General features: G+C 40.2%; 1 protein-coding gene across 4 annotated transcripts in view; it reads right to left on the reverse strand.

The window, feature by feature from the left end:
* The window catches only part of LOC146500633 (ATP-binding cassette sub-family C member 4-like), an 80182-nt gene extending 63952 nt beyond the window's left edge, over window positions 1-16230 (reverse strand). Inside the window, exons 1-21 of one of the 4 annotated variants that reach the window (XM_085135287.1) lie at window positions 16149-16230; window positions 15931-16045; window positions 15359-15469; window positions 13102-13222; window positions 12779-13003; window positions 12603-12692; window positions 12029-12192; window positions 11801-11926; window positions 11355-11604; window positions 11151-11258; window positions 10826-10915; window positions 9364-9555; window positions 9143-9237; window positions 8972-9058; window positions 8805-8901; window positions 7223-7451; window positions 6887-7014; window positions 6700-6737; window positions 6315-6409; window positions 5745-5891; window positions 240-319 (exon numbers count right to left, since the gene is read on the reverse strand). In XM_085135287.1, coding sequence (XP_084991413.1) covers window positions 240-319; window positions 5745-5891; window positions 6315-6409; window positions 6700-6737; window positions 6887-7014; window positions 7223-7451; window positions 8805-8901; window positions 8972-9058; window positions 9143-9237; window positions 9364-9555; window positions 10826-10915; window positions 11151-11258; window positions 11355-11604; window positions 11801-11926; window positions 12029-12192; window positions 12603-12692; window positions 12779-13003; window positions 13102-13222; window positions 15359-15469; window positions 15931-16004 — 2547 coding nt within the window. In that variant the 5' untranslated portion in view covers window positions 16005-16045; window positions 16149-16230. Of the gene's footprint in view, window positions 1-239; window positions 320-5744; window positions 5892-6314; window positions 6410-6699; window positions 6738-6886; window positions 7015-7222; window positions 7452-8804; window positions 8902-8971; window positions 9059-9142; window positions 9238-9363; window positions 9556-10825; window positions 10916-11150; window positions 11259-11354; window positions 11605-11800; window positions 11927-12028; window positions 12193-12602; window positions 12693-12778; window positions 13004-13101; window positions 13223-15358; window positions 15470-15930 lie in introns of all 4 variants that reach the window. The other 3 variants (XM_085135289.1, XM_085135290.1, XM_085135288.1) reach the window with 3 other exon arrangements.
* Between the last annotated feature and the right edge of the window lie 2778 nt (window positions 16231-19008).

The following is a 19008-nucleotide window of genomic DNA, read 5'->3' on the forward strand; positions in this document are numbered from 1 at the left end:
TCTCCTTACACATTCTCTGAAGATGCCACTTCTGTTGTGCCACGCTGAGGGAGCCACGCCCTCAGCCTATGTGCACACTTTTATTAAATCTGTGCAGGCGCTGGGCTGCGCTGGCGGGTAATCCTACAGTAATTGTTTCCAGATTAGGGGACCCGGACCACAAAGCAGGTTTAGCCAGGCATGAAATGGCCTCCCCATGCTGCTGCGCCAGCAACCAAACCTGCCGAGGTGAGACTCACCTGGATAAAGTCCACAAACGTCCATGGGAGCAGAGAGTCCAGGTAACCGATGTCCTTCGAAAACCTGTTGAGGATTCTTCCTGAGAAAAAGCACAACACAAAAGAACAGATTAAAAAATATCTCTATAATAGAAACAGTATTTTTCTTATGTTGCCAATATTGTTATGCCATTTGTACAACAATAATAGTGTGCTTAAGCGAGCTGAAAAAATAAGCAATTCCTTGAATATTTATCATATTAAGTTTTTTACTGTTACAGGTTCAGATGTGCATATGACATTCGGAGCAACAAATCTAAACCAAATGCAGATCTGCTTTATCCATTAACTACTCTGCATTCATAAAAATAATATTTTGTTAGTTTCAATTACCTTCGTGTCTTTAGACTATTAAGCAACTGTTATCAGAGTCCCCTTAATAGAACAGAGGTTACATACAGTGTGATATCAAATGGAAAATACAGGCCTATCTAGATTAAACAATGAATCATTATTCATCTAGTGATTCATAAAGACTGTCCTACTCTTGGCTGAATACACGAGGGAACCTTTTGTTAGGGAACAAAAGGCCAGCAGAAGCTGCGTACCTGCCTTTATGTTCTGACTGGCAGTGTCAGTGACGTTAATTGAGTTGCCTCCAATCTGCTCGGTCGTTCATTATTTTGGCTAGTGCTCTGCAGGTGCTGTGGCAGCCCCTTATTGTTACTCCTTTAGTAACTTTGCTCCACTATTCTGATCCCACAGCACATAAGATTACACTCCAGCTGCTTTCACACACTGTGTACTGCAGGGTCACTGATAGCCAATCCCCAAAGCACACTTCCTTAAAGGCAGGCAAGACAGAAAGGCTTTTACTATCTCTGTCCCTGAAGGAAGACCCCTGGCTCTCAGAGGCAGACAACAGGTACCAGAGCAGTGACAGCGCTGCCACAGCTTGAACTCTTCTAAGGTCAAAAGACACAAACAATCTGCAGTGTCCTTAAAATAGGGCCATGATGTTTGTTAATGTATTTAGGAGAGCAGTTGTATTCCACTATGACAAATGGCTATGCACACAGTAATATCTGTCTGACGACAATGTAAATAAAGCAGTACTCACAAAATGCAGGGTGCAACCCCTGATAGAGTTAAACAAACCAATACAGGCATGCAGATGAGTTTATCTAGGCTCACAGAATACACAGAACAGGGTGTGACTTGGTAAAAGAAAAGAGAAAGGAAACACTGGGCAACATGGTGGCAGAATGTGGTGGTATGGCACGGCTGACCTAAAACTTGCCTCCGAGCCTCTTAGTCAGTCCTACGGAGGTGGGCCCTGTAATCACCTCTCTCCACGGCCGTAAGCAGCTTACAGCTTTATCCAAAATGCCGCTCCTGCCTAAAAACATGCATGCAGACGAGGCCGGGCTCCCCATAACAGCCATTGCATAAACCCAGCCAGAGCATTATTCCCCGCAACAACCCAGCAATGCTCCAAATCAGCACTGATTCAAAGTCAAGTGGCGTAAGCATGTTGTACACTTGGAGGCAGACTAATCTTATTCACAGTGTGAGTGCCCCTTTAGCATACAGACATCCCGAGGGAGGGTTCAAGCAAGGGGGTAGAGCGCTTACTATACCAATGCAGAATATCGCTGCTTTAGTCTGGAAATAAGGGGGGAGTACTTGTCAAACTGTGTTTGTGAAAGCTCCAATAATATTTTACGTAATTTTACTGTCTAAGCCATAGATGACCCAAATTCATGCATATCTGACAAACAATGCCAATAAGAAAAGGATAGGTTTCTCTGGGTTACATCATACAATGGTTAGAGGGTGCTAGAGCAGAGAACATCAGTCAGCTATCAGCTGTTTGACAAGCGGCTCAGTTAACACAGAGTTTCAGAGGGGATGAAGTAAAGAGCCTTCTCCATCCTGTACAGACTATAGAGGGGATACATTACAGTGATGCAGTTACACAAAGACATTCACTGCATGGAAATGCCTATGAGGTAAGATCGGTGTGGGACAATGGCTTCAATCACTCTGGGTGGTTGTCAACAATATCACCTATTGTGTGCAGAGGGGTATAGACGTTTCAGGATATCAGCAGCATTAGTATCAAACAATTTCTCATGCTTTAAGACTCCAGGGGTGATTTGCACCACTTTTCAGGCTCAGGAAATATCAAACCCTCCCAACTAAGGTGGCCTCTTAGGTGGAGATATTAGGTGAGAAGGGCCCCCAATCACACTTAAAGAAGTGGAACAGTGGGGTCCGGCTAGAGTGGGGCGTGTGGCAAATCGCTGTTCCCTGTAAACATCAAGATAAGGAGACGACTCAGAGCCGCTCCATGTGTGGGCCCCAGTGCAGTTGGAGGGGCCCTTCAGTGAGACAAGTGTGATAATGAAGAAATACTAGGGAGGGGGCTGCCAAGGCTGGAGGTGGCACGGCTCACCTGCACTTCCATGAAGGGCCCGGAGGCCTGGGGCAGCCTCCCACCGCCGGCGCCTTGCTGCCAATACTAATACATTCTAAATCCATTCTCTTCGCTCACACCGCCAGGCTCCTGCAATCTCCTCTCCTTCCCTTTCATGCAATTAAATAGTGGAAGTGCAGAGCGAGGGGGAGCCCTATCAGCCATACTGCACACACACACACGGCTCCATCTCCACATTCAATTTACACACTTCGATATCATCATCCTCTCTGCAGTACTTCCTTCACTTCACTCCTAACACTCTTGCATCCCAGACCTGAAATACAGACATTAAAAACATTGCCTCTGTGGACACAATTAGAATCTCACATCAGTGACTACAGAAGATCTAATGTTCACTGCGTCAACAGCAACACCCAGCTCTGAGATGGCCCACTATGCTGATGGGAGACAGGGCTGTGGATGTGTGTCTGTGCATGTGTTGACTGAAACTCCACTCCTCGACTGTGCTGATGAGCTGAAGCCCTGGCCTGCAGTCTCTGAGGGGATTAGCCCACTCAATGACACTAAATTACAGGGATCAACATCAGCTCAACACATCCACCGCTGTCTGTGCTGCTCTAAATGGATCACATTTGGATGAACAGCTGCAATAAGACTGTACACATTACTCAAACGGGGCAACATGAATATTTAAAGCCATTTAAAATAATAAAACGGAGGAAAAAGCTGCTTCTGTTTTCTGTCATCTCTAAAATTATCAAAGAGTACTGTCACAACGCGAAAAAGAGTTTTAATCACTGAAAGCACCAACTTGGAAATCAACTATGTCTGCGCAGCACAAAAGATAACAAAGTCACAGATTTAAATGGCGCAGTGGTATTCAGTGGCAGATACAGAAGAGCCACAATACCTCTCCGTCAATCATAATTCACCACAGCTGTACTCCATTGTTATAAACCACATTCAAAGAATAACAAATAAGACCTTTGTGCAGCGACGCTTGAAATGGTAACCTTTAACTCTGAGAACGGCTATCAAACACCGTGCCTGTTCAGCAGCAGCAGCAGCAACAGCAGCAGCAGCGCACCTATCACTTACACATGTAAACAGCTGTCAAATCCTTAACAACACATGTGCACACAGTTACAAATCACTCACACTTACGACAAGACAGTAGTGAATGTAAACGCTGTGATGGAAGTGGCAGGGTGTTTTTTTTTTTTAAAGAACAAAAGTGTTTAGACAGAAAGAAAACATTAGGAGGGGAAGAAGAGGAGTTGACAACAGCTGCTTTTGTCATGATGCTTTTTTACTTGAGGTAATAAATTAATTAAAAATACATAACAAAAGAAGGGGGGGATAAAATATAAGTACGTTGAATTTATTTATACAGTGCAAATAAAAATACTGATATACATTTTCTTAATTTATTGCTGACTGAATGGAGGAAAAAGGAAACGCAGACTCCGGGATAGTTGTGTGTGTGTGTGTAAATCCAGTCAAACATACTGTTGTTTGCCAGACTAGCAACCGAGCTGTAATGACTGGACTGGTCACACAATGGTTACTGATAGCAGCACAACAGCGATCAGATAGCAGTGTCTGTTAAGCCTCTCCTTTGCTGCGCTATTAAACAGATTATTACATTATTCAAAGTGTTTGTTCTCCTCCTGTGCATAGATTACCAAGCAAGGCACACCCAGATAAGCTGCCAGGTAGTCCAATGCATAACACAACGGCGGCAGTAAAAACAAAAGTCAAAGATTAAGACACGCGGTGTTTGCTCCAAACACAGCTTTGCAAAGAAAAGCTTTGTCGCTACACCCACTTCTAATGCTAGCAGAAACCACAAGCTCCTGAACACCCTCAAATCATATTTAGACTTGTGTTACCAGCTTATTATGACTCATTATACAGATACAAGTTCCCCTTCTTGTTGAGAATTCCCACCCAAGCTGATTGTGTTGTACACGCATGTCACTATGAGGAGATTAGGCAGAGTAATTATCTACTGACGGGTGAACAATGCTCCAGAAAAATTAAAGTTATCAAAGTGGGCCACTTGACAGTTGACTTTGGATATGAATGACAGATTGTAGTGACATTACTTCACCTAATTAAAACAGGTCTTTAATTAATGCACTAATATTATGGAGATAAATTATGGAGAAGAGGGGAAAAAAAACTGCAGCTAATTTAAGCAAATCTTGAATTATCCACTCACATTCATTGACGCCTATTTAAAAAAAAATAAAGAAAAAAGAACTGCTTCCCTCCCTGAGTAAAGTCAGACACGTTTGGAGTGTTTGCTCACTTTTAAAATGACGTCCATCTGCCAGCTTCAGTGACCCAGCAGCTCCAGCCTACAAAGCTAATGAAATAATCAACATTTCTGATACAGCGCACAAGGCAAATATGTCTCTATTTACACTTCTTTATAATCCACACGCAACACCGTCCAAGATCTACTGCAAACACCATATATTCCATGTGATTGTTTTTGTTCAGGTTCACAATGAAATAGATAGCAGTCTCTTTGCTGGTTCTAAGTACATTATGGCTAAAAAATGAAGTCATATCACCACCGTTTTGACACAATTAACATCTTGCTTGCACAGTCTTTACCTGCCAGCAGTGACTTTTACAATCACTTCATTTTAAACGAAATCTCAGTTCTTTATTATTATTATACATCTTAGATAAATATTTATGAGTTTTTTATATTGTTTATTCACATTAAATAAAACATGACTGTTTAAAAACCTAACATGGGAAAAACATCTTAATTAAGCAGATTAAAATATTAATTAAAAATAAAAAACAACACATGAATGTATAAATGATTACATCATAAGAAACCTGATAGCCATGACAAATTATAGAGGATAAAGAAAAGTATTTGAATGTTTGTAGGTGGATGAAAACATGACAAAGTAAGGAGCAGTCTGCTCTCTAGTGGCCAGATGTTCCAGCAACGACTGGATCCAGGTCCTTCTGGATATAAACATCTCATATCACTGACCATGCTATAAAAAAGGCTATGTCATTAAAATGTGAATGCGAAAGGCTGGTGAGCCACTTACCAATTGGGTTGATATCAAAAAAACGTATTGGCGTCCGGAGGATGGCATTAAACATGTTGTTGTGAAGGGTCTGGGCCGAGCTCACCAGGACATTGAAGAAGACCAGACTGCGTACGAAGCCAAACACAACTGAAGTGGCTGTTAAACCTGACAAAAATACAAAAACTAACATCAGCACACTATAGTCTTATCCTTGTGCTTGTTCTGTGATTAGCTATGCATTTCAAGTGACATTGTTGAGCATACTGTACACACAAAAACACATTTTTTTCCTCTTCATTTGTGTTTTTTTTTTTTTTCATTTACTTGAATGCTGATTTACCACTGTGAGCACAAAGCCTGAGCGAGTGAAGAGGCTGAGAGTCACAAGGAAGCAATCGGAGCAATCCAACGGCAGAGAACAAGAAAGGCACTGCTATCTCGCTGTACAGCTGAGGCCCATGTACACATACACTGGGCCTTGAAGGCCTTGGGCTACAGCCAAAGAACTGTGGATCTGTTCATTGAATGGCTGCGGTATTCAGAGATTCAGGAGTACACAAAAAGCAATATGCGCTCAGTGAGCTTCACCTGCGTAAACACCTAGGTACAGGTCAAGGTCCAGCTGCCGAGGGAAGCTGCCATTGAGGTGCTCGGTCACAGTGATGTGCTTCTGTTCAGAGGCCCTGTCGAGTCAAGTCACAAAAGAAACAAAAATCCACAAGGACAAATAAACACAACAAAGGAATAAAGCTGCAACATGTAGGCACTACACAACACACATTCCTCCCATCTCGAAGCACAAGATCAGTTTCAACAAGTGACAGATAAAGTCAAGAAAGACAGTTTTGTTCACTTATGTTCTATTAAACCATTTTCAGTCCAAGTAAATGCGCCCGTTTGACTTATAAATCCCACTATTTTATTTTTTTTAATTACTTAATGTATTTATTTTTGCAAAAAAACAAATCCTCACCAGCACGCAAGCCACCAGTCTTGCAGAACAAATGTAAGCTAAAAAAAGAAAACAAAACATAGATGTTTTTAGGTCAAAGATTAAGAAAACAACAAAACTTCTAATGTCACTACAAATAATCTTATGTTAAAAATTAACAATCCTTTGTATTTTTGCAATAATGATAGAAAGTAAAAAGCAAACTCACATGTGCAAGGGCATTCAATAAAATGAGGACCAAGAGGACCAGGAAGTTAGCACCTGCCATGAAATATTTCACATACATATGCAGGCCGACGTTGCCTTCAAAGCGGCTTTCCTCCTTTGTTGGTTGCACTACCTAGAAATAGACACTAGTGTCAATTCCAGTCATCTAGCAACACTTCAAAGCAGGCTGTAGTGAACGGTAAGCAGGAAAAGTGAGCTTCTTCTGCACTCTAGTGGCTTAAAGGATGCGCAGCAGGCAGGCACAAGAGGAGTTTTATACATGCCTGGTTAAAAACTTGATTCTTTTTCCAATTAAAATCTAGTGCTTTACATACACCTACCATTGCAAGTGGCTCTGTTCCCTCAATCAAAGAGTAACGAGAGGAAGAAAGGGAAGACATAGATGAGTTGTCAGAGAGTGCGTGAGGGAGGCCGGAGACGGTGCCTGAGAGAGGAGTGGTATTCTGCCTCTGCTCGTCCTGGTCCTTATCCTCCTTGAGCAGAGAGGTGAAATCTAGTCCAGAGCCCTGCAACTCACTGTAGGTCCCTCGGGCCACCATCTGGCCCTGACGGAGAGAAAAGAAATGCAGTTAATAACGGCATAGCTGATTTATATTGTCATAAAGATGATGTAGGCAACATAAAATGTAGGCTTTAAGAAAATGTACTGCTGCTAATATTACCAATAACAAATTTGTAGACAAAGAAATTAACAGTTTTGGAATTTTAACTTATTTTTAACTTATTTTCCTCAGAGTCAAAAAATGTATTGCAAAAGGGCAACAGTATTGCAAAAAACCAAACTATTACGAAACACTCCTGTTAAAGTAGAAAAGTACATCGTGCCTTTTGCCTAGCTTTAATGCTAGTTTAATGCTAATCAATATTATTTTACATTGAACATGGCCATGTATAGCATTTAAAAAACGTTTTTTTTTCATCAAAATGTGTTTATTCATTTTTGTACAACCTACATAAATGTTGAATGTTGGTGACAACCTCATGTAGAAAGGCTGCAAAAAGGTCGGGGTGGCTGTGGGTCATATACTAATTAGATGGCAGGAATTCATATCCCATCTTTTTTAAGTTGCGTATTGAAGGGTCCATTGACAAGATATAAAGCTCCAAAATATGAGTTATAAGATATGACAGTTAAAGTCCTGTGTGTGTGCATTTTGAATGATGAAGAGATTTTTTTAAAAAGTCATCTTAAGCTTATATTAACTGCAAATTTCATTTTTAAATGGAGATATTAAGTACAAAAAAAGGAGCAGAAGTTAATTTTTTTAGGTTGATATTATTTTTTCTTTGTTTTGAAACATAATAATTTGGGGTATAGAACTGTTGAAGTGTTAGCGAGCTTTTAAATACAATACATTATAAAAAATAACAAACTTTTAGCAGTGGCCAAAATCTATGTCTAATAATACAAACTGTGATTAAAACTCCTTGAACGGCGGTTGTACTGTTTACCATATTATTAGTTCAGTTCATCCCTTTTCAGATTATGAAACGTTTTTCCAATCGAACTCAGAGATTTTTGCCACTGACTTTGTTGCGCATGTTCTTCTGGAAGTTCCTTTGCTAAATATATAGAGGAGAGTAATTAAATCAAGTGTGTAAACTGATTGGCTAAAATTTGCAACACACAATTTACACCTAATCGCGCTGATACTTGATACTTGATGCTGACATGAACTTATTCCCCCTGTGGTTAGAAAACAGCCCAACTTTTATAAATCACCCAAAAAACTAAACACAAATGCAATTTTGCCCTGTTTACTGGCCCTGACCCTAAATGCACTGACACCCTGCCATGTGACTGGATGATTAGACGTTTGCATTCATGAGAAGTTACATAAGTGTACCTAATAAAGTTGCTGATATTTTATATTTTAAATCAAAACTCAAGCTCACACCTCCTTTAAGACGACGATCTGATCGGCAGCCTTCAGATACTGTAGCTGATGAGTAACCAGGATACGAGGCTTCTTCCTCAGAAGTCCACAAATACACCTGCAGAGAAGAAATAACATGAAAAACTTCTTTTCACAAACAACAGTAAGATGCTGGCAACAGGACTTACTCCTCAAAGAGGTGCCGGCCCACCTCAGCATCCACAGCACTGAGAGGGTCATCAAGCAAATAGATATCTGCATCCTGGTACACTGCTCTAAAAAGACATACACACACAGACTTTATCTCTGTCACTGTTACCAAATAAGCCAGCATTTTTCTGTATTGTTGTCCAGCACACCTTGCTAAGCTGACCCTTGCCTTCTGTCCTCCGCTGAGATTGGCCCCTCTGTCCCCGACAATCGCCAGGTCACCACCTGGCAGCAGGTCCATGTCCTGATCAGGGTACAAAAGTAACTTTTCCCAACATTCTCATTTGCACCAGAGTACTGCAAGACAAAATAGCTCTAACTTTGCTACAAGACTGTATTATTGACAAGCATGCTTCAAGGTGATTCTCACTCTCTTTAGGGCACAGGCTCTCAGTACTCTATCATACTTCTTGAGGTTGAGCTCCTTGCCAAAAAGGATGTTGCTTCGAATTGTACCAGGTAAAATCCAGGGTTGCTGAGAAGTGTATGTAAGCTCTCCTTTGACTTTGATGACACCACTTTCCTGGCTCAGTTCTCCCAGTATGGCACCGAGGAGCGAGGACTGAAATGCACAAACTAAAAATTAGGTTTAAACTGCAATTTTTACATTTTGGGAAATACCTTTAAAATCGCTTTCTTGCTCAGAGAACTCAGCATGGAACTGGAGTCGAGAGGCCTAGCAAACCTACAAAAACTGTTTCCCAATTAGGGAGGATATTTTAGTATGTTAAGAGGCAGGGTTTCTGCTGTGAAATTGGTGGTAAACACAACAGATTTTCAGTAAGAAGTAGGGATGGGTACCGGTATCCGGTGCCATCATGGCACCGGTTCTGACATAAACGGTAGTAACCAGACCGAAAAGCAGCGCACATTTCGGTGCTTTATTTCGGTGCTTTTTTTTCCTCAGCTGTGGTACACTTTCTTCTTCCTTACATTTCTATTGGCGGTTGGCAAACAACTGAAAGGTGCATTACCGCCACCAACTGGTATGGAATGATACACTTTAGATTCTAGCCAATCATTTTACGTTTCGAGGATAGTAGGCGGGTCCAGGTACGTACGTTCTTTTAGAGCAGAGCTACAGATTAAAAATGCCCAAGGCAAAGCGGTCAAAAGTCTGGCTGTACTTCACAGCAAAAGATGCAAACTCAGCAGCTGCAACAAGTGCTTTAAGGTGATACTGTGATACTGTCAAAGGAGGTCACACTTTAAATCCGATGAACCTAGCCCTGCCAGTGTAGCAGAAATGATGATGGCAGCAGCAGCCGTTCTTCTCTGCGTGAGTAGCTTAATGTTGTTCGTGTGTAATTTACGTTGAGTAAGCTAACCGCGTTATTAAATTAATGCATGTAACGTGAACTAGCAAACACCATCATAGCTACATGCGGCTGTCTTCTTGTTTGATGGTAGATACTTCCTTCACCCTGGCCAAAAAGGCTAAAATGACCGAAGAAAAAGTGGAAAACAGCTAAACATGAGAGGTTTTTGGACAAAGTTTGTGTTTTTTCCATTGTTTAAGCACTGCTTCCAGCCCAGAGTGATACCATATATGCCCTATACCTGCAGAAAAGACTAACATTGTTATCTTTTTACAAAAAAACAGCTGAACATGAGAGGTTTTTGGACCAATTTTGTGTTTTCCATTCTTTAAGCACCGGTTTGGGCACCGTTTAAGCACCGGCACCGTTTCAAAAGTACCGGTTTGGCACCGGTATCGGATAAAACCTAAACGATACCCATCCCTAGTAAGAAGTATTTAGAGTTACCTAACCCATGTCAGGTTCATGGTCGTGTGTGCTTCACTAAATCTGAGACTTGACAACAGACCTGACCTTTCCAGCTCCAACAGGTCCAATTACTGCCAGGAGCTGCTCTGATCTCACTGCGAAAGACACGTTCTGCAAGGTTGGAGTTTCAAGAGTCTGTAAGAAAAAGTAAGCCAGTTTGAACATCAGTGTGTGTAGTAAATACACAACAATTTATTTAATTCTTGGTTCACCTACTATGCATAGCTCAAAACCACAAATTTGTCTCACAAGCATCGCAGCTGGTGTAGCATAGTGCATAATACTAGCTATGCCTCGAGGGCTCAAAAGATTGCATGCGATACATATTTAGGATGAGAGGGAAAGACGCATTTCCCAAAATGTTTCCTACCTTATTCCAGTAGCATATTAAGTCCTGAATTTTCACCATGCAGTCCTTCTTCTCTGCCACAGGAAGGCCTAGATGCTGAGGAGCAACTTCATCCAGCAGAAGAAATTGCTTACAAGAATAGTAGATTATTTGTTTTAGTTTTTATACAAAGTAATCAGAACACACTACTGGAAAATATATAGCCTCTAACTGTAATATATTTACTTTAATCCTTTCTATGCTGATGAGAGACTCAGAGACCTTCTCTATGGCACAGGGGAAAAAGAGCGTGATGGTGAGTCGCACTGCCCCGTAGAGGGAAACTGCCATGAACACTCTGCTGGCAGACAACTTGTTCCCTGTTAGGACATAAACGCAGACAGTGACGAAGATGATGACCTTGCTGGCTGCAAAGAAAGACGCCATGTTCAGGCCACGCAGGTAAGAGCTTTTCATGATCTTAGAGATTTCCATTCTGTGGAAAACAAAATAGGATGGCAGTGTTTGGCACAGCTTTTATTTTATTGCACTTTACAGTAATCTTCCTTCTAACTCACTCTAATATTCATATTAAAAAATCTGGAACACTTAATAATTTTACAATATCACACTTGAACCTCTACAGGTAGACATTTGGAGGCTGAATATGTATATTGTTAGATCAACTGTACCTTCTGACCTCATCCACCAGCGCACCAAAAGGCTTCTCCCACCCGTACATCTTTATAACTCGGATCCCAGAAATGACTTCACTCATTGTGCGAATTCTCTCATCTGTTAAGACTGCTGTTTCAGCCCTAAGACAAAAACTGAAACTATGGAATCAATGCAACACAACACGTGGAGGAAAAACAGCACATGTATGGCATGTTTAATGAATCTGACAAAAGACTTCAAACCTCAGTCTTGAGAACAAACGTCCAAACATGGTCTGTACTGGCATCATAAAGAAGAAGACAGCCATTCCCGCGAGACACGACGGGCCGATCGCATACAACAACAATATTATCACAGACACTGCTTGCAGGGGACCGATCCAGAGAAAGTGCAAGTATAATGTGACCTGTAAGAAAAGCATAAGCAGAAATATTGCAAAGGCAAAGAGAGTAAGGTCATCTATAATGCAAGTCAAAAGAAAAACATTAACTCAAAGATACAAGATACTAAATCCCTGCAGAAAAACCTACATAAGGCTATAACTTCGTGTTTCTCTTTTAACACCAACACTCAAATAAACACAATGGACAAAATAATAGAAACACCTGTCAGTATATTACAGTATAGTTCAACAGCACCACACAGCATAGACTTCAAAATAATCAAAATAAATGAATCAATCAACATATAAATATAATATATATATATATTCTATATTCTATATATATATAAAACAGTTCCAAGAAAAATTAAGCAATATAGCTTTCAGGAAGGTAGCATTTAAACTGGAAGCTGAGTGCAGATATTTTCATTCACCTCGTCAAACTTGTTGACATCATTGGATAAGAGGTTCACAATCTGTCCTGTAGTTGTTTTGGCCAGTGCTGAGCTGTTAAGACACAGAGCCTTTGCGGAACAAAGGTGTAAGTTCAATTTACCACGGCAGAATTCAGAGGATGGCATTTATTCGCAGGCATATCATAATGACTCGCCTTTCGATAGATCATATGGCACACGGCCACGCGAATCTTCATCCCAGCTCGTTGAACGTGGTAGAAATAGAGATGGTGAAGGACAGTCAGACTGATGGTTGAGAGTGAGATGCCTGCAGCATAGATGTACGCCTCAGAGACTGCAGGTGAGTTAGCTGGGTCGTAGCTCTCAAAGTACTCGATCAGCTTTCCAAGTAGCACTGGTTGAATGACTTTGATGACTTCCTGATAGCAAAGGGAATGTAAAACAGAAATGTCAGTGTATTTTACATTGTAAAGCTTCTCACTTCTTACTGTGCACTTTCACTGTTACTTTGATATACCTCTATAAAGATGTACGATCCAATGAGCAAGTATGATTTCCAATAGCACTCAATGAGGGCCTTGGTAAGTTTAGGCGGCCGTAAATCGTGGGCGGCCTGTTGAATTTCTTGATTCCAGTACCTTTGAAATGTGTCAGAAAATAGAAAACCAATTTTCAAAGCCAGTAATAAAGCAATGCACTGCTGGTGATTCCCTAGGAAAGAAGTAAAATCAATTTCTACTTAGTGTATTTTAAGAGAAGAGTGAAGGATTATAATTGTTCCTTTATATTGCTCATATAGATGTAACTAACCAGGTATGGATCACTATTATCGCTACTATCACTACTGCTGATACATAATATTAACCATAAATATAATACTACACAATATGAACAGTATGTGGCATACAGTTTTCTAAACACATTGATAGACACTGCATAGCTGTCTGGATTTTACACCATTACATCCTGTCATATCAACCTGAGATATAAACAAAGGTAAAAAGCAGGAGCAGGTTCGTGAATCCAGCTGCGGCTTTATCCACCATCAACCTCGGCCCTCTCAAAATGTATTTAACATTGCACAAAAAACTGTTCAGTTATTCTTATCCTCTCCAAACAATTCCAACAGAGTTCAACAATTCACTATTTCACAACCAATGTGAATGTAGCCCTGGTGACCTGCCAATAAGGTTCTTATGACCTCCTTAACTTGTCTGCCCCACTTCCCTGCTTATGTTTACTTTCATTTCAAATTTTGTCGAGAAGCTAGACAAAAACCTCTTTCTGGTCATTCTTACTCTGTGCTTCTATTAGAGTGGTTACTGCAACACCCCTTATTGTTACATACTAAGACTTTGCTCTCAATGCTTAATTCCAGGCCGGTCATCAGGCCATCCTTGACATCAATGCCACATCGGAGTTTGTAGTAAAGAGAAGCGTTGAATTCACCACTCAACTTTCTGCTAGTACTCTAAAATGCTATATGCACCAGACAAATGTGTACTCTTTTCCAATAGCAGAATACCCAGCTGCGTAAAAGCCAACCAGAGACTCATGAAGGTCCCTGCCACTTCCTGACACCTCTTTAATTGGACATCACCGATTTATGGGAGGGACTGCCCCCTGTGAGAGTGTTTGGCATTAAGGTTGACATTGTGCTTGGAGGTGAGCCCACCTATATATAGATAGCACTACTTCTCCATCTCCCACATGAGACCAAGCTCCTTACCCACGCTGCTCTTTAGCCAAATACTTGATTGTAAAAATCCCTGTCTTCAGAAAAGCCTTGACATTATTAGATGTTTGTAAGACGCTAATGAATGGATGAAACATCATTCTTCTAAAATACATGCTAAAGAGAAAGTTTCACATTTTAAAATAAGTTTAATTGAGTTGAGATCTGTTGACTCTGAATGGTTTTTATACTCATCAAATTATTCACTGATCCTCTGAGCACTATGGATACTCATTGTGGAAAAGACCATTCCCATCAGGATTGCCTAAGACGGTCACTTAGATTAACTTTGCACTAATTTACCCTTCCCTCTGCAGGTAAGTAAACCAAGCCAGGAAAATCCCAGATCCCCTGAATGCAAGGTAAAACGTTTAGGTCAGTGCATTTGTTTTGGGCAACAGCAGACATACCCTCTGTCAAGAATATTTAGCCATATTCCTTTATTTCTTATCTCTGCAGACCAGTGCTTATGGATTCTGCACCGCTTAACTCTCAGATTTACAAATTGATTACAGATTGTGTCTGTCCTCTTCAAAAGCTCTGAAATGGAAGTGAACACCAGCAGGGAAGTGGGTCAGTCAAGGTAAAGAGGTCACAAGGGCCTAGTTGACACTGGCAGGCCACAAAAGCTGGAACGGCAGTGTTTGTAAAACCCACTCCATGAAGAGTTGCTCAGATGATAGAACAGCCTTTTGTGCTATCTAATGAAATGTCACAGGATACAGTACCGAATAAACCAACAATGATGGCAAATGTGAATGCGAGTTCTGTTCATGACCCTGGTTCTGTGCTGTAATACTCGACCTGACATGAAAGCGGGAGTTGCTGAAAAGTCGGAACTGTTGTCTGAATCAGTGTTTGAATTTATTAGCACGTGAGACTGTTCAGTTAGTACTTTGTATAGCTTGACTTTCAGTGGAAAAACTGTTTAAAAAAAAAGGGTGCCTTTATTACAATGAGGGAAAACTGGTAGACTGATTCTATAAGAAGCACCAAACAAAAACCTCGAGTACAATCAGACACAATAAATTTAAACCACCTCTGTAGTTCCTCTCCAAGTCGATCGGATGCATCCTCCGGGAGAACTTTGTACATGTCATCCTCTTGCAGCTTCCTTCTGTATCCAATTCTGAACAAGGGATTTAGCCAACTAAAGGACAAGTAAACAGAAGCAACTTTTTTAGGCATAATTTTGTTTTATTTTGTTTACATTTTAAAGTCATAAGTAAATACAGTACTTTTTTTAACCACACCACATTTATGCTTTTTAATACACACATATTGTCCTAGTTTAAATAGCTGCACGTATATAGTACATATATAATGTAAATAAAATGGGTTAATTAAAAAAATAATGCTAATTCTCCGTTATTACACATTACTTGTCATTGCATCACTGATATTTCAACTTTACGGCACTTTACTCTAGAACAACTCTTATTTTCAACAACACCTAACAAACTTCACTCGGTAACAGTGTGGTTTATTCAAGGGATGTACCTTGAATAACCATGGACAGGCCTCATTGGGTGGTCACAAACTGTCAGACAGGAGAGCTCTTCACTCGGTTAATGTCACAGAAAGCTGTCAGCGTGAGGCCGGTTTTCTTACCAGAAGAAAATCTTGGAGAGAAGATTAGCTGAAGCCGAAGGATTATCTTTCGCCTCCTTCCGCAGAGGTTCCATGGCCCAAACAGAAAAAGCAACCTGGAGACAGTTTCTGCCTGCTGTGTGGCAGAGGGGTTGTCGATAAACAATGAGAAGTGGAAACACTGACTGAGCAGCTGAGCAGCTGGGGTAGACTCCGAGTGCTGTCAATACTACACCTACCGACGTCCAGCACGGGATTATCCCAGGTGGCTGTCAGCCGGTTTGGCTGCGATGAGCGCGGACGCTGCGTGGCCCCGCCCACTGTATGCAGATTGGCTGATACAAGAGTCCATTACAAGGCTCCTTAAACTGCTTCATATGAGAAACATTTTTCTTTGCTGTCTGTTGCAGATCCCAAGAGGGGATGGTGTCATGTTGTACCTTGTAGTAAATAGTACAATGTATCGCTCAGTAGTGGAGATCATGCACCCATTGTGCATGATGACTCTTCTTTATGAATCTACAGTGCATTCACTTAAATGGTCAATAACGGAAAACACTGGGAGGAATAACTAAGTAGTACACGTTTATTTGAGTATTGTACGTCAACTTTAATACATTTTTTAAGTAATCGAGTACACACAACATACTTATAGTTATTCGACGGCTGAAGCAACTTTTTAGATTCACAAATCTGTTGTGAACCTCTGTTCTGTTTTCACATAATAGGTTGGAATCTTTCAATCATTTCTAAGACAAGTTTTCTAAAATGCACATTACACTTTTTTGACATGTGACAAGCTACAAAATACAGAATCTGAGAAGAGACCAGGGTCCAATTCAAATGTCCCCTGGCAGGGTAGTGAACCATGAGTTGTTTCTGATGCATCCATCACAGTGTGGGAATGTTAGGTTAAAAGCACTTAGGCACAGAAAAAGGTGCCTATGCGGATGAAGCTACAAAGCACTTGTAGCTACAAAGCACTTTGAGTGTTCAAATTAACTAGAAAAGTGCTCTAATAGGTACCAGTCCATTCAAGTTTTTATCTTAACTATTTATCAAATTATCTCAATCCAGTACAAGAGCAAAAATTAGGCAGGGAAAGTGCCAGGCCCAGGCCCTCTCATTTATCTGGTAATCATTTGGAAATGACCGGCCTCAACTAGACTAAAATTTCTAACTGCATATAAAGTAAGCAAAACCTGCTCCAACTTTAGCAGCTGAAACATGCAGTAAAAACAGATTTTTTTTTTAAAGTTTATTTTATATTTTTTAAGAGCATTTGTTGATAATATGCATTTTAATTATAGTAGATATCTGCATACTTCATACTTCTTCAGATAGTTTCAGTAGTCATTTACACTGCTCATGCAATGAAGGTGGGACTTGTAACAGCTGATAAAAGGGCAACACTGGGCTCCGTTTAGGGCTGACTGTTGTTATTATTGGGTCATCTCATTTCCAGAGGGAAGCTTTAATCTGACTCTTATGTCAACATGACTTGGCAAGAGTAGCTTTATGCCTGAACTATTAGTCAATAGGTTGATTTAGTATTGATTAACTATAGGAATTAACACATATCAGTTTTTTCTTCTTTTTTCTGTTTTAGATAAGTCTGACAGATTTCTCTTGAGTGAAACCAGGAGACATGACAAACAACATACATGTTAAAATGAGCTTGCAAATCATTAGACATTCAGTTGCTAAACAGAAACAGATGAACAAGGACTGGACTTTGTCACTTTGACTCTCATTTTATCACTGATTATTTTTTATGTTAATGTGTTACTTGACAGTATTTTTAGATGAAAATCTGGACAAACTAAGTGAGATTTTCTCAGAGTCCCCTTCAAAATGTAATGCTTAACTGCCCGCTTCCTTTACTCTTTCACTCTCAGACACCTGCGTCCACCCCTCAGCTCTGGATGTGCAGGCAAGATGTTTTGTCTGTTAATCATCTCAGTGAAACACATGTCCACGCTGTAATTTGCTAGCCTGAAAGGATTTTTATTTCTTCTTTCTTGAGGCTACTAAAAGACTGCTAACATACCTTAACCCAACAAATGTCAGGCTTGCAGATTTTGGCATTCCTCAGTGGTGTGGCTGGGTTAGGAGCCACTATCGGTGCCACAGTGTCCAATGAATGGAGGGCCACCAGCCGGGCTTCCTCTGTCATCACAGCAACGTGGGTGCTCCAGGGTCTGTGGAACAACTGTGCTGGAAATGCCATTGGATCTCTGCACTGCAGACCACATCATACTATCTTACAGCTAGAAGGTTAGATCAGAAATCTTATATTTCCCAAACAGCCAGAACATCTATGTTTATGGTTAAAAAAACACATGCATTATGTTGATAATCTTTTTGAGCTATAAATTTATGGTAAGGTACAGTGTGGATACTGCAGAATTGCTTCTTTAAATATTCTTGATGTGTGGTGACTAAGTGAAACAAATGTGTCACTTTTTGTCTATTGGCAAATGTATCAGCAAAGTCTTCAAAATTCTTTAAAAGGTGAAATTCAAAAATGTATTTGAAGTTTTTTTTTTTTAATGGAATTTTGTATGATATGCACTTTTTATTGTTTTCTTTTTCATGGAAGCATGCATTCAGTATCTGTCAAAGTACATTATGTAACACAGCCTCTGAACTCTTTTAATCTTGTTATCTTTTGTTATTTCTGTTGCTAACATTTTTTAGCGACAAGTACAGTTGATTGATTTCCATTAAAATGGGCCCTTAATACACAGCAAATTCAGCATGTCCAAATTAACACTGTCAGATTTGATTTCAACACTTTTAAAGTGTCTATATGGGTCCACACCAGAGAGTGTTAATTTAACTCTTTTTGGAGAGTTGGTACGTTAACTCTGATTTAGTGTTAAACACCAAATCTGTCTGGAGTTGATAATTTAACACTTGGTGTTAAGAGTTTATATATTAACTCTCAAAGAGTATTTTAGTTTAACTACGTAAGAGTTATCTTCTAATTAATTCTAAATAGCGAGAATTTTACTGTTCTGAACTTCTAGAAATTTCTCTTGGAAATAAACATTTACTAAAAAGATGCAATGGTTTTTGAAAAACATTTATTCTGAA

The sequence above is a fragment of the Neolamprologus multifasciatus genome, chromosome 16 (genome assembly GCF_963576455.1).
Source record: "Neolamprologus multifasciatus chromosome 16, fNeoMul1.2, whole genome shotgun sequence".
In the NCBI taxonomy this organism is placed as follows: Eukaryota; Metazoa; Chordata; class Actinopteri; order Cichliformes; family Cichlidae; genus Neolamprologus; species Neolamprologus multifasciatus.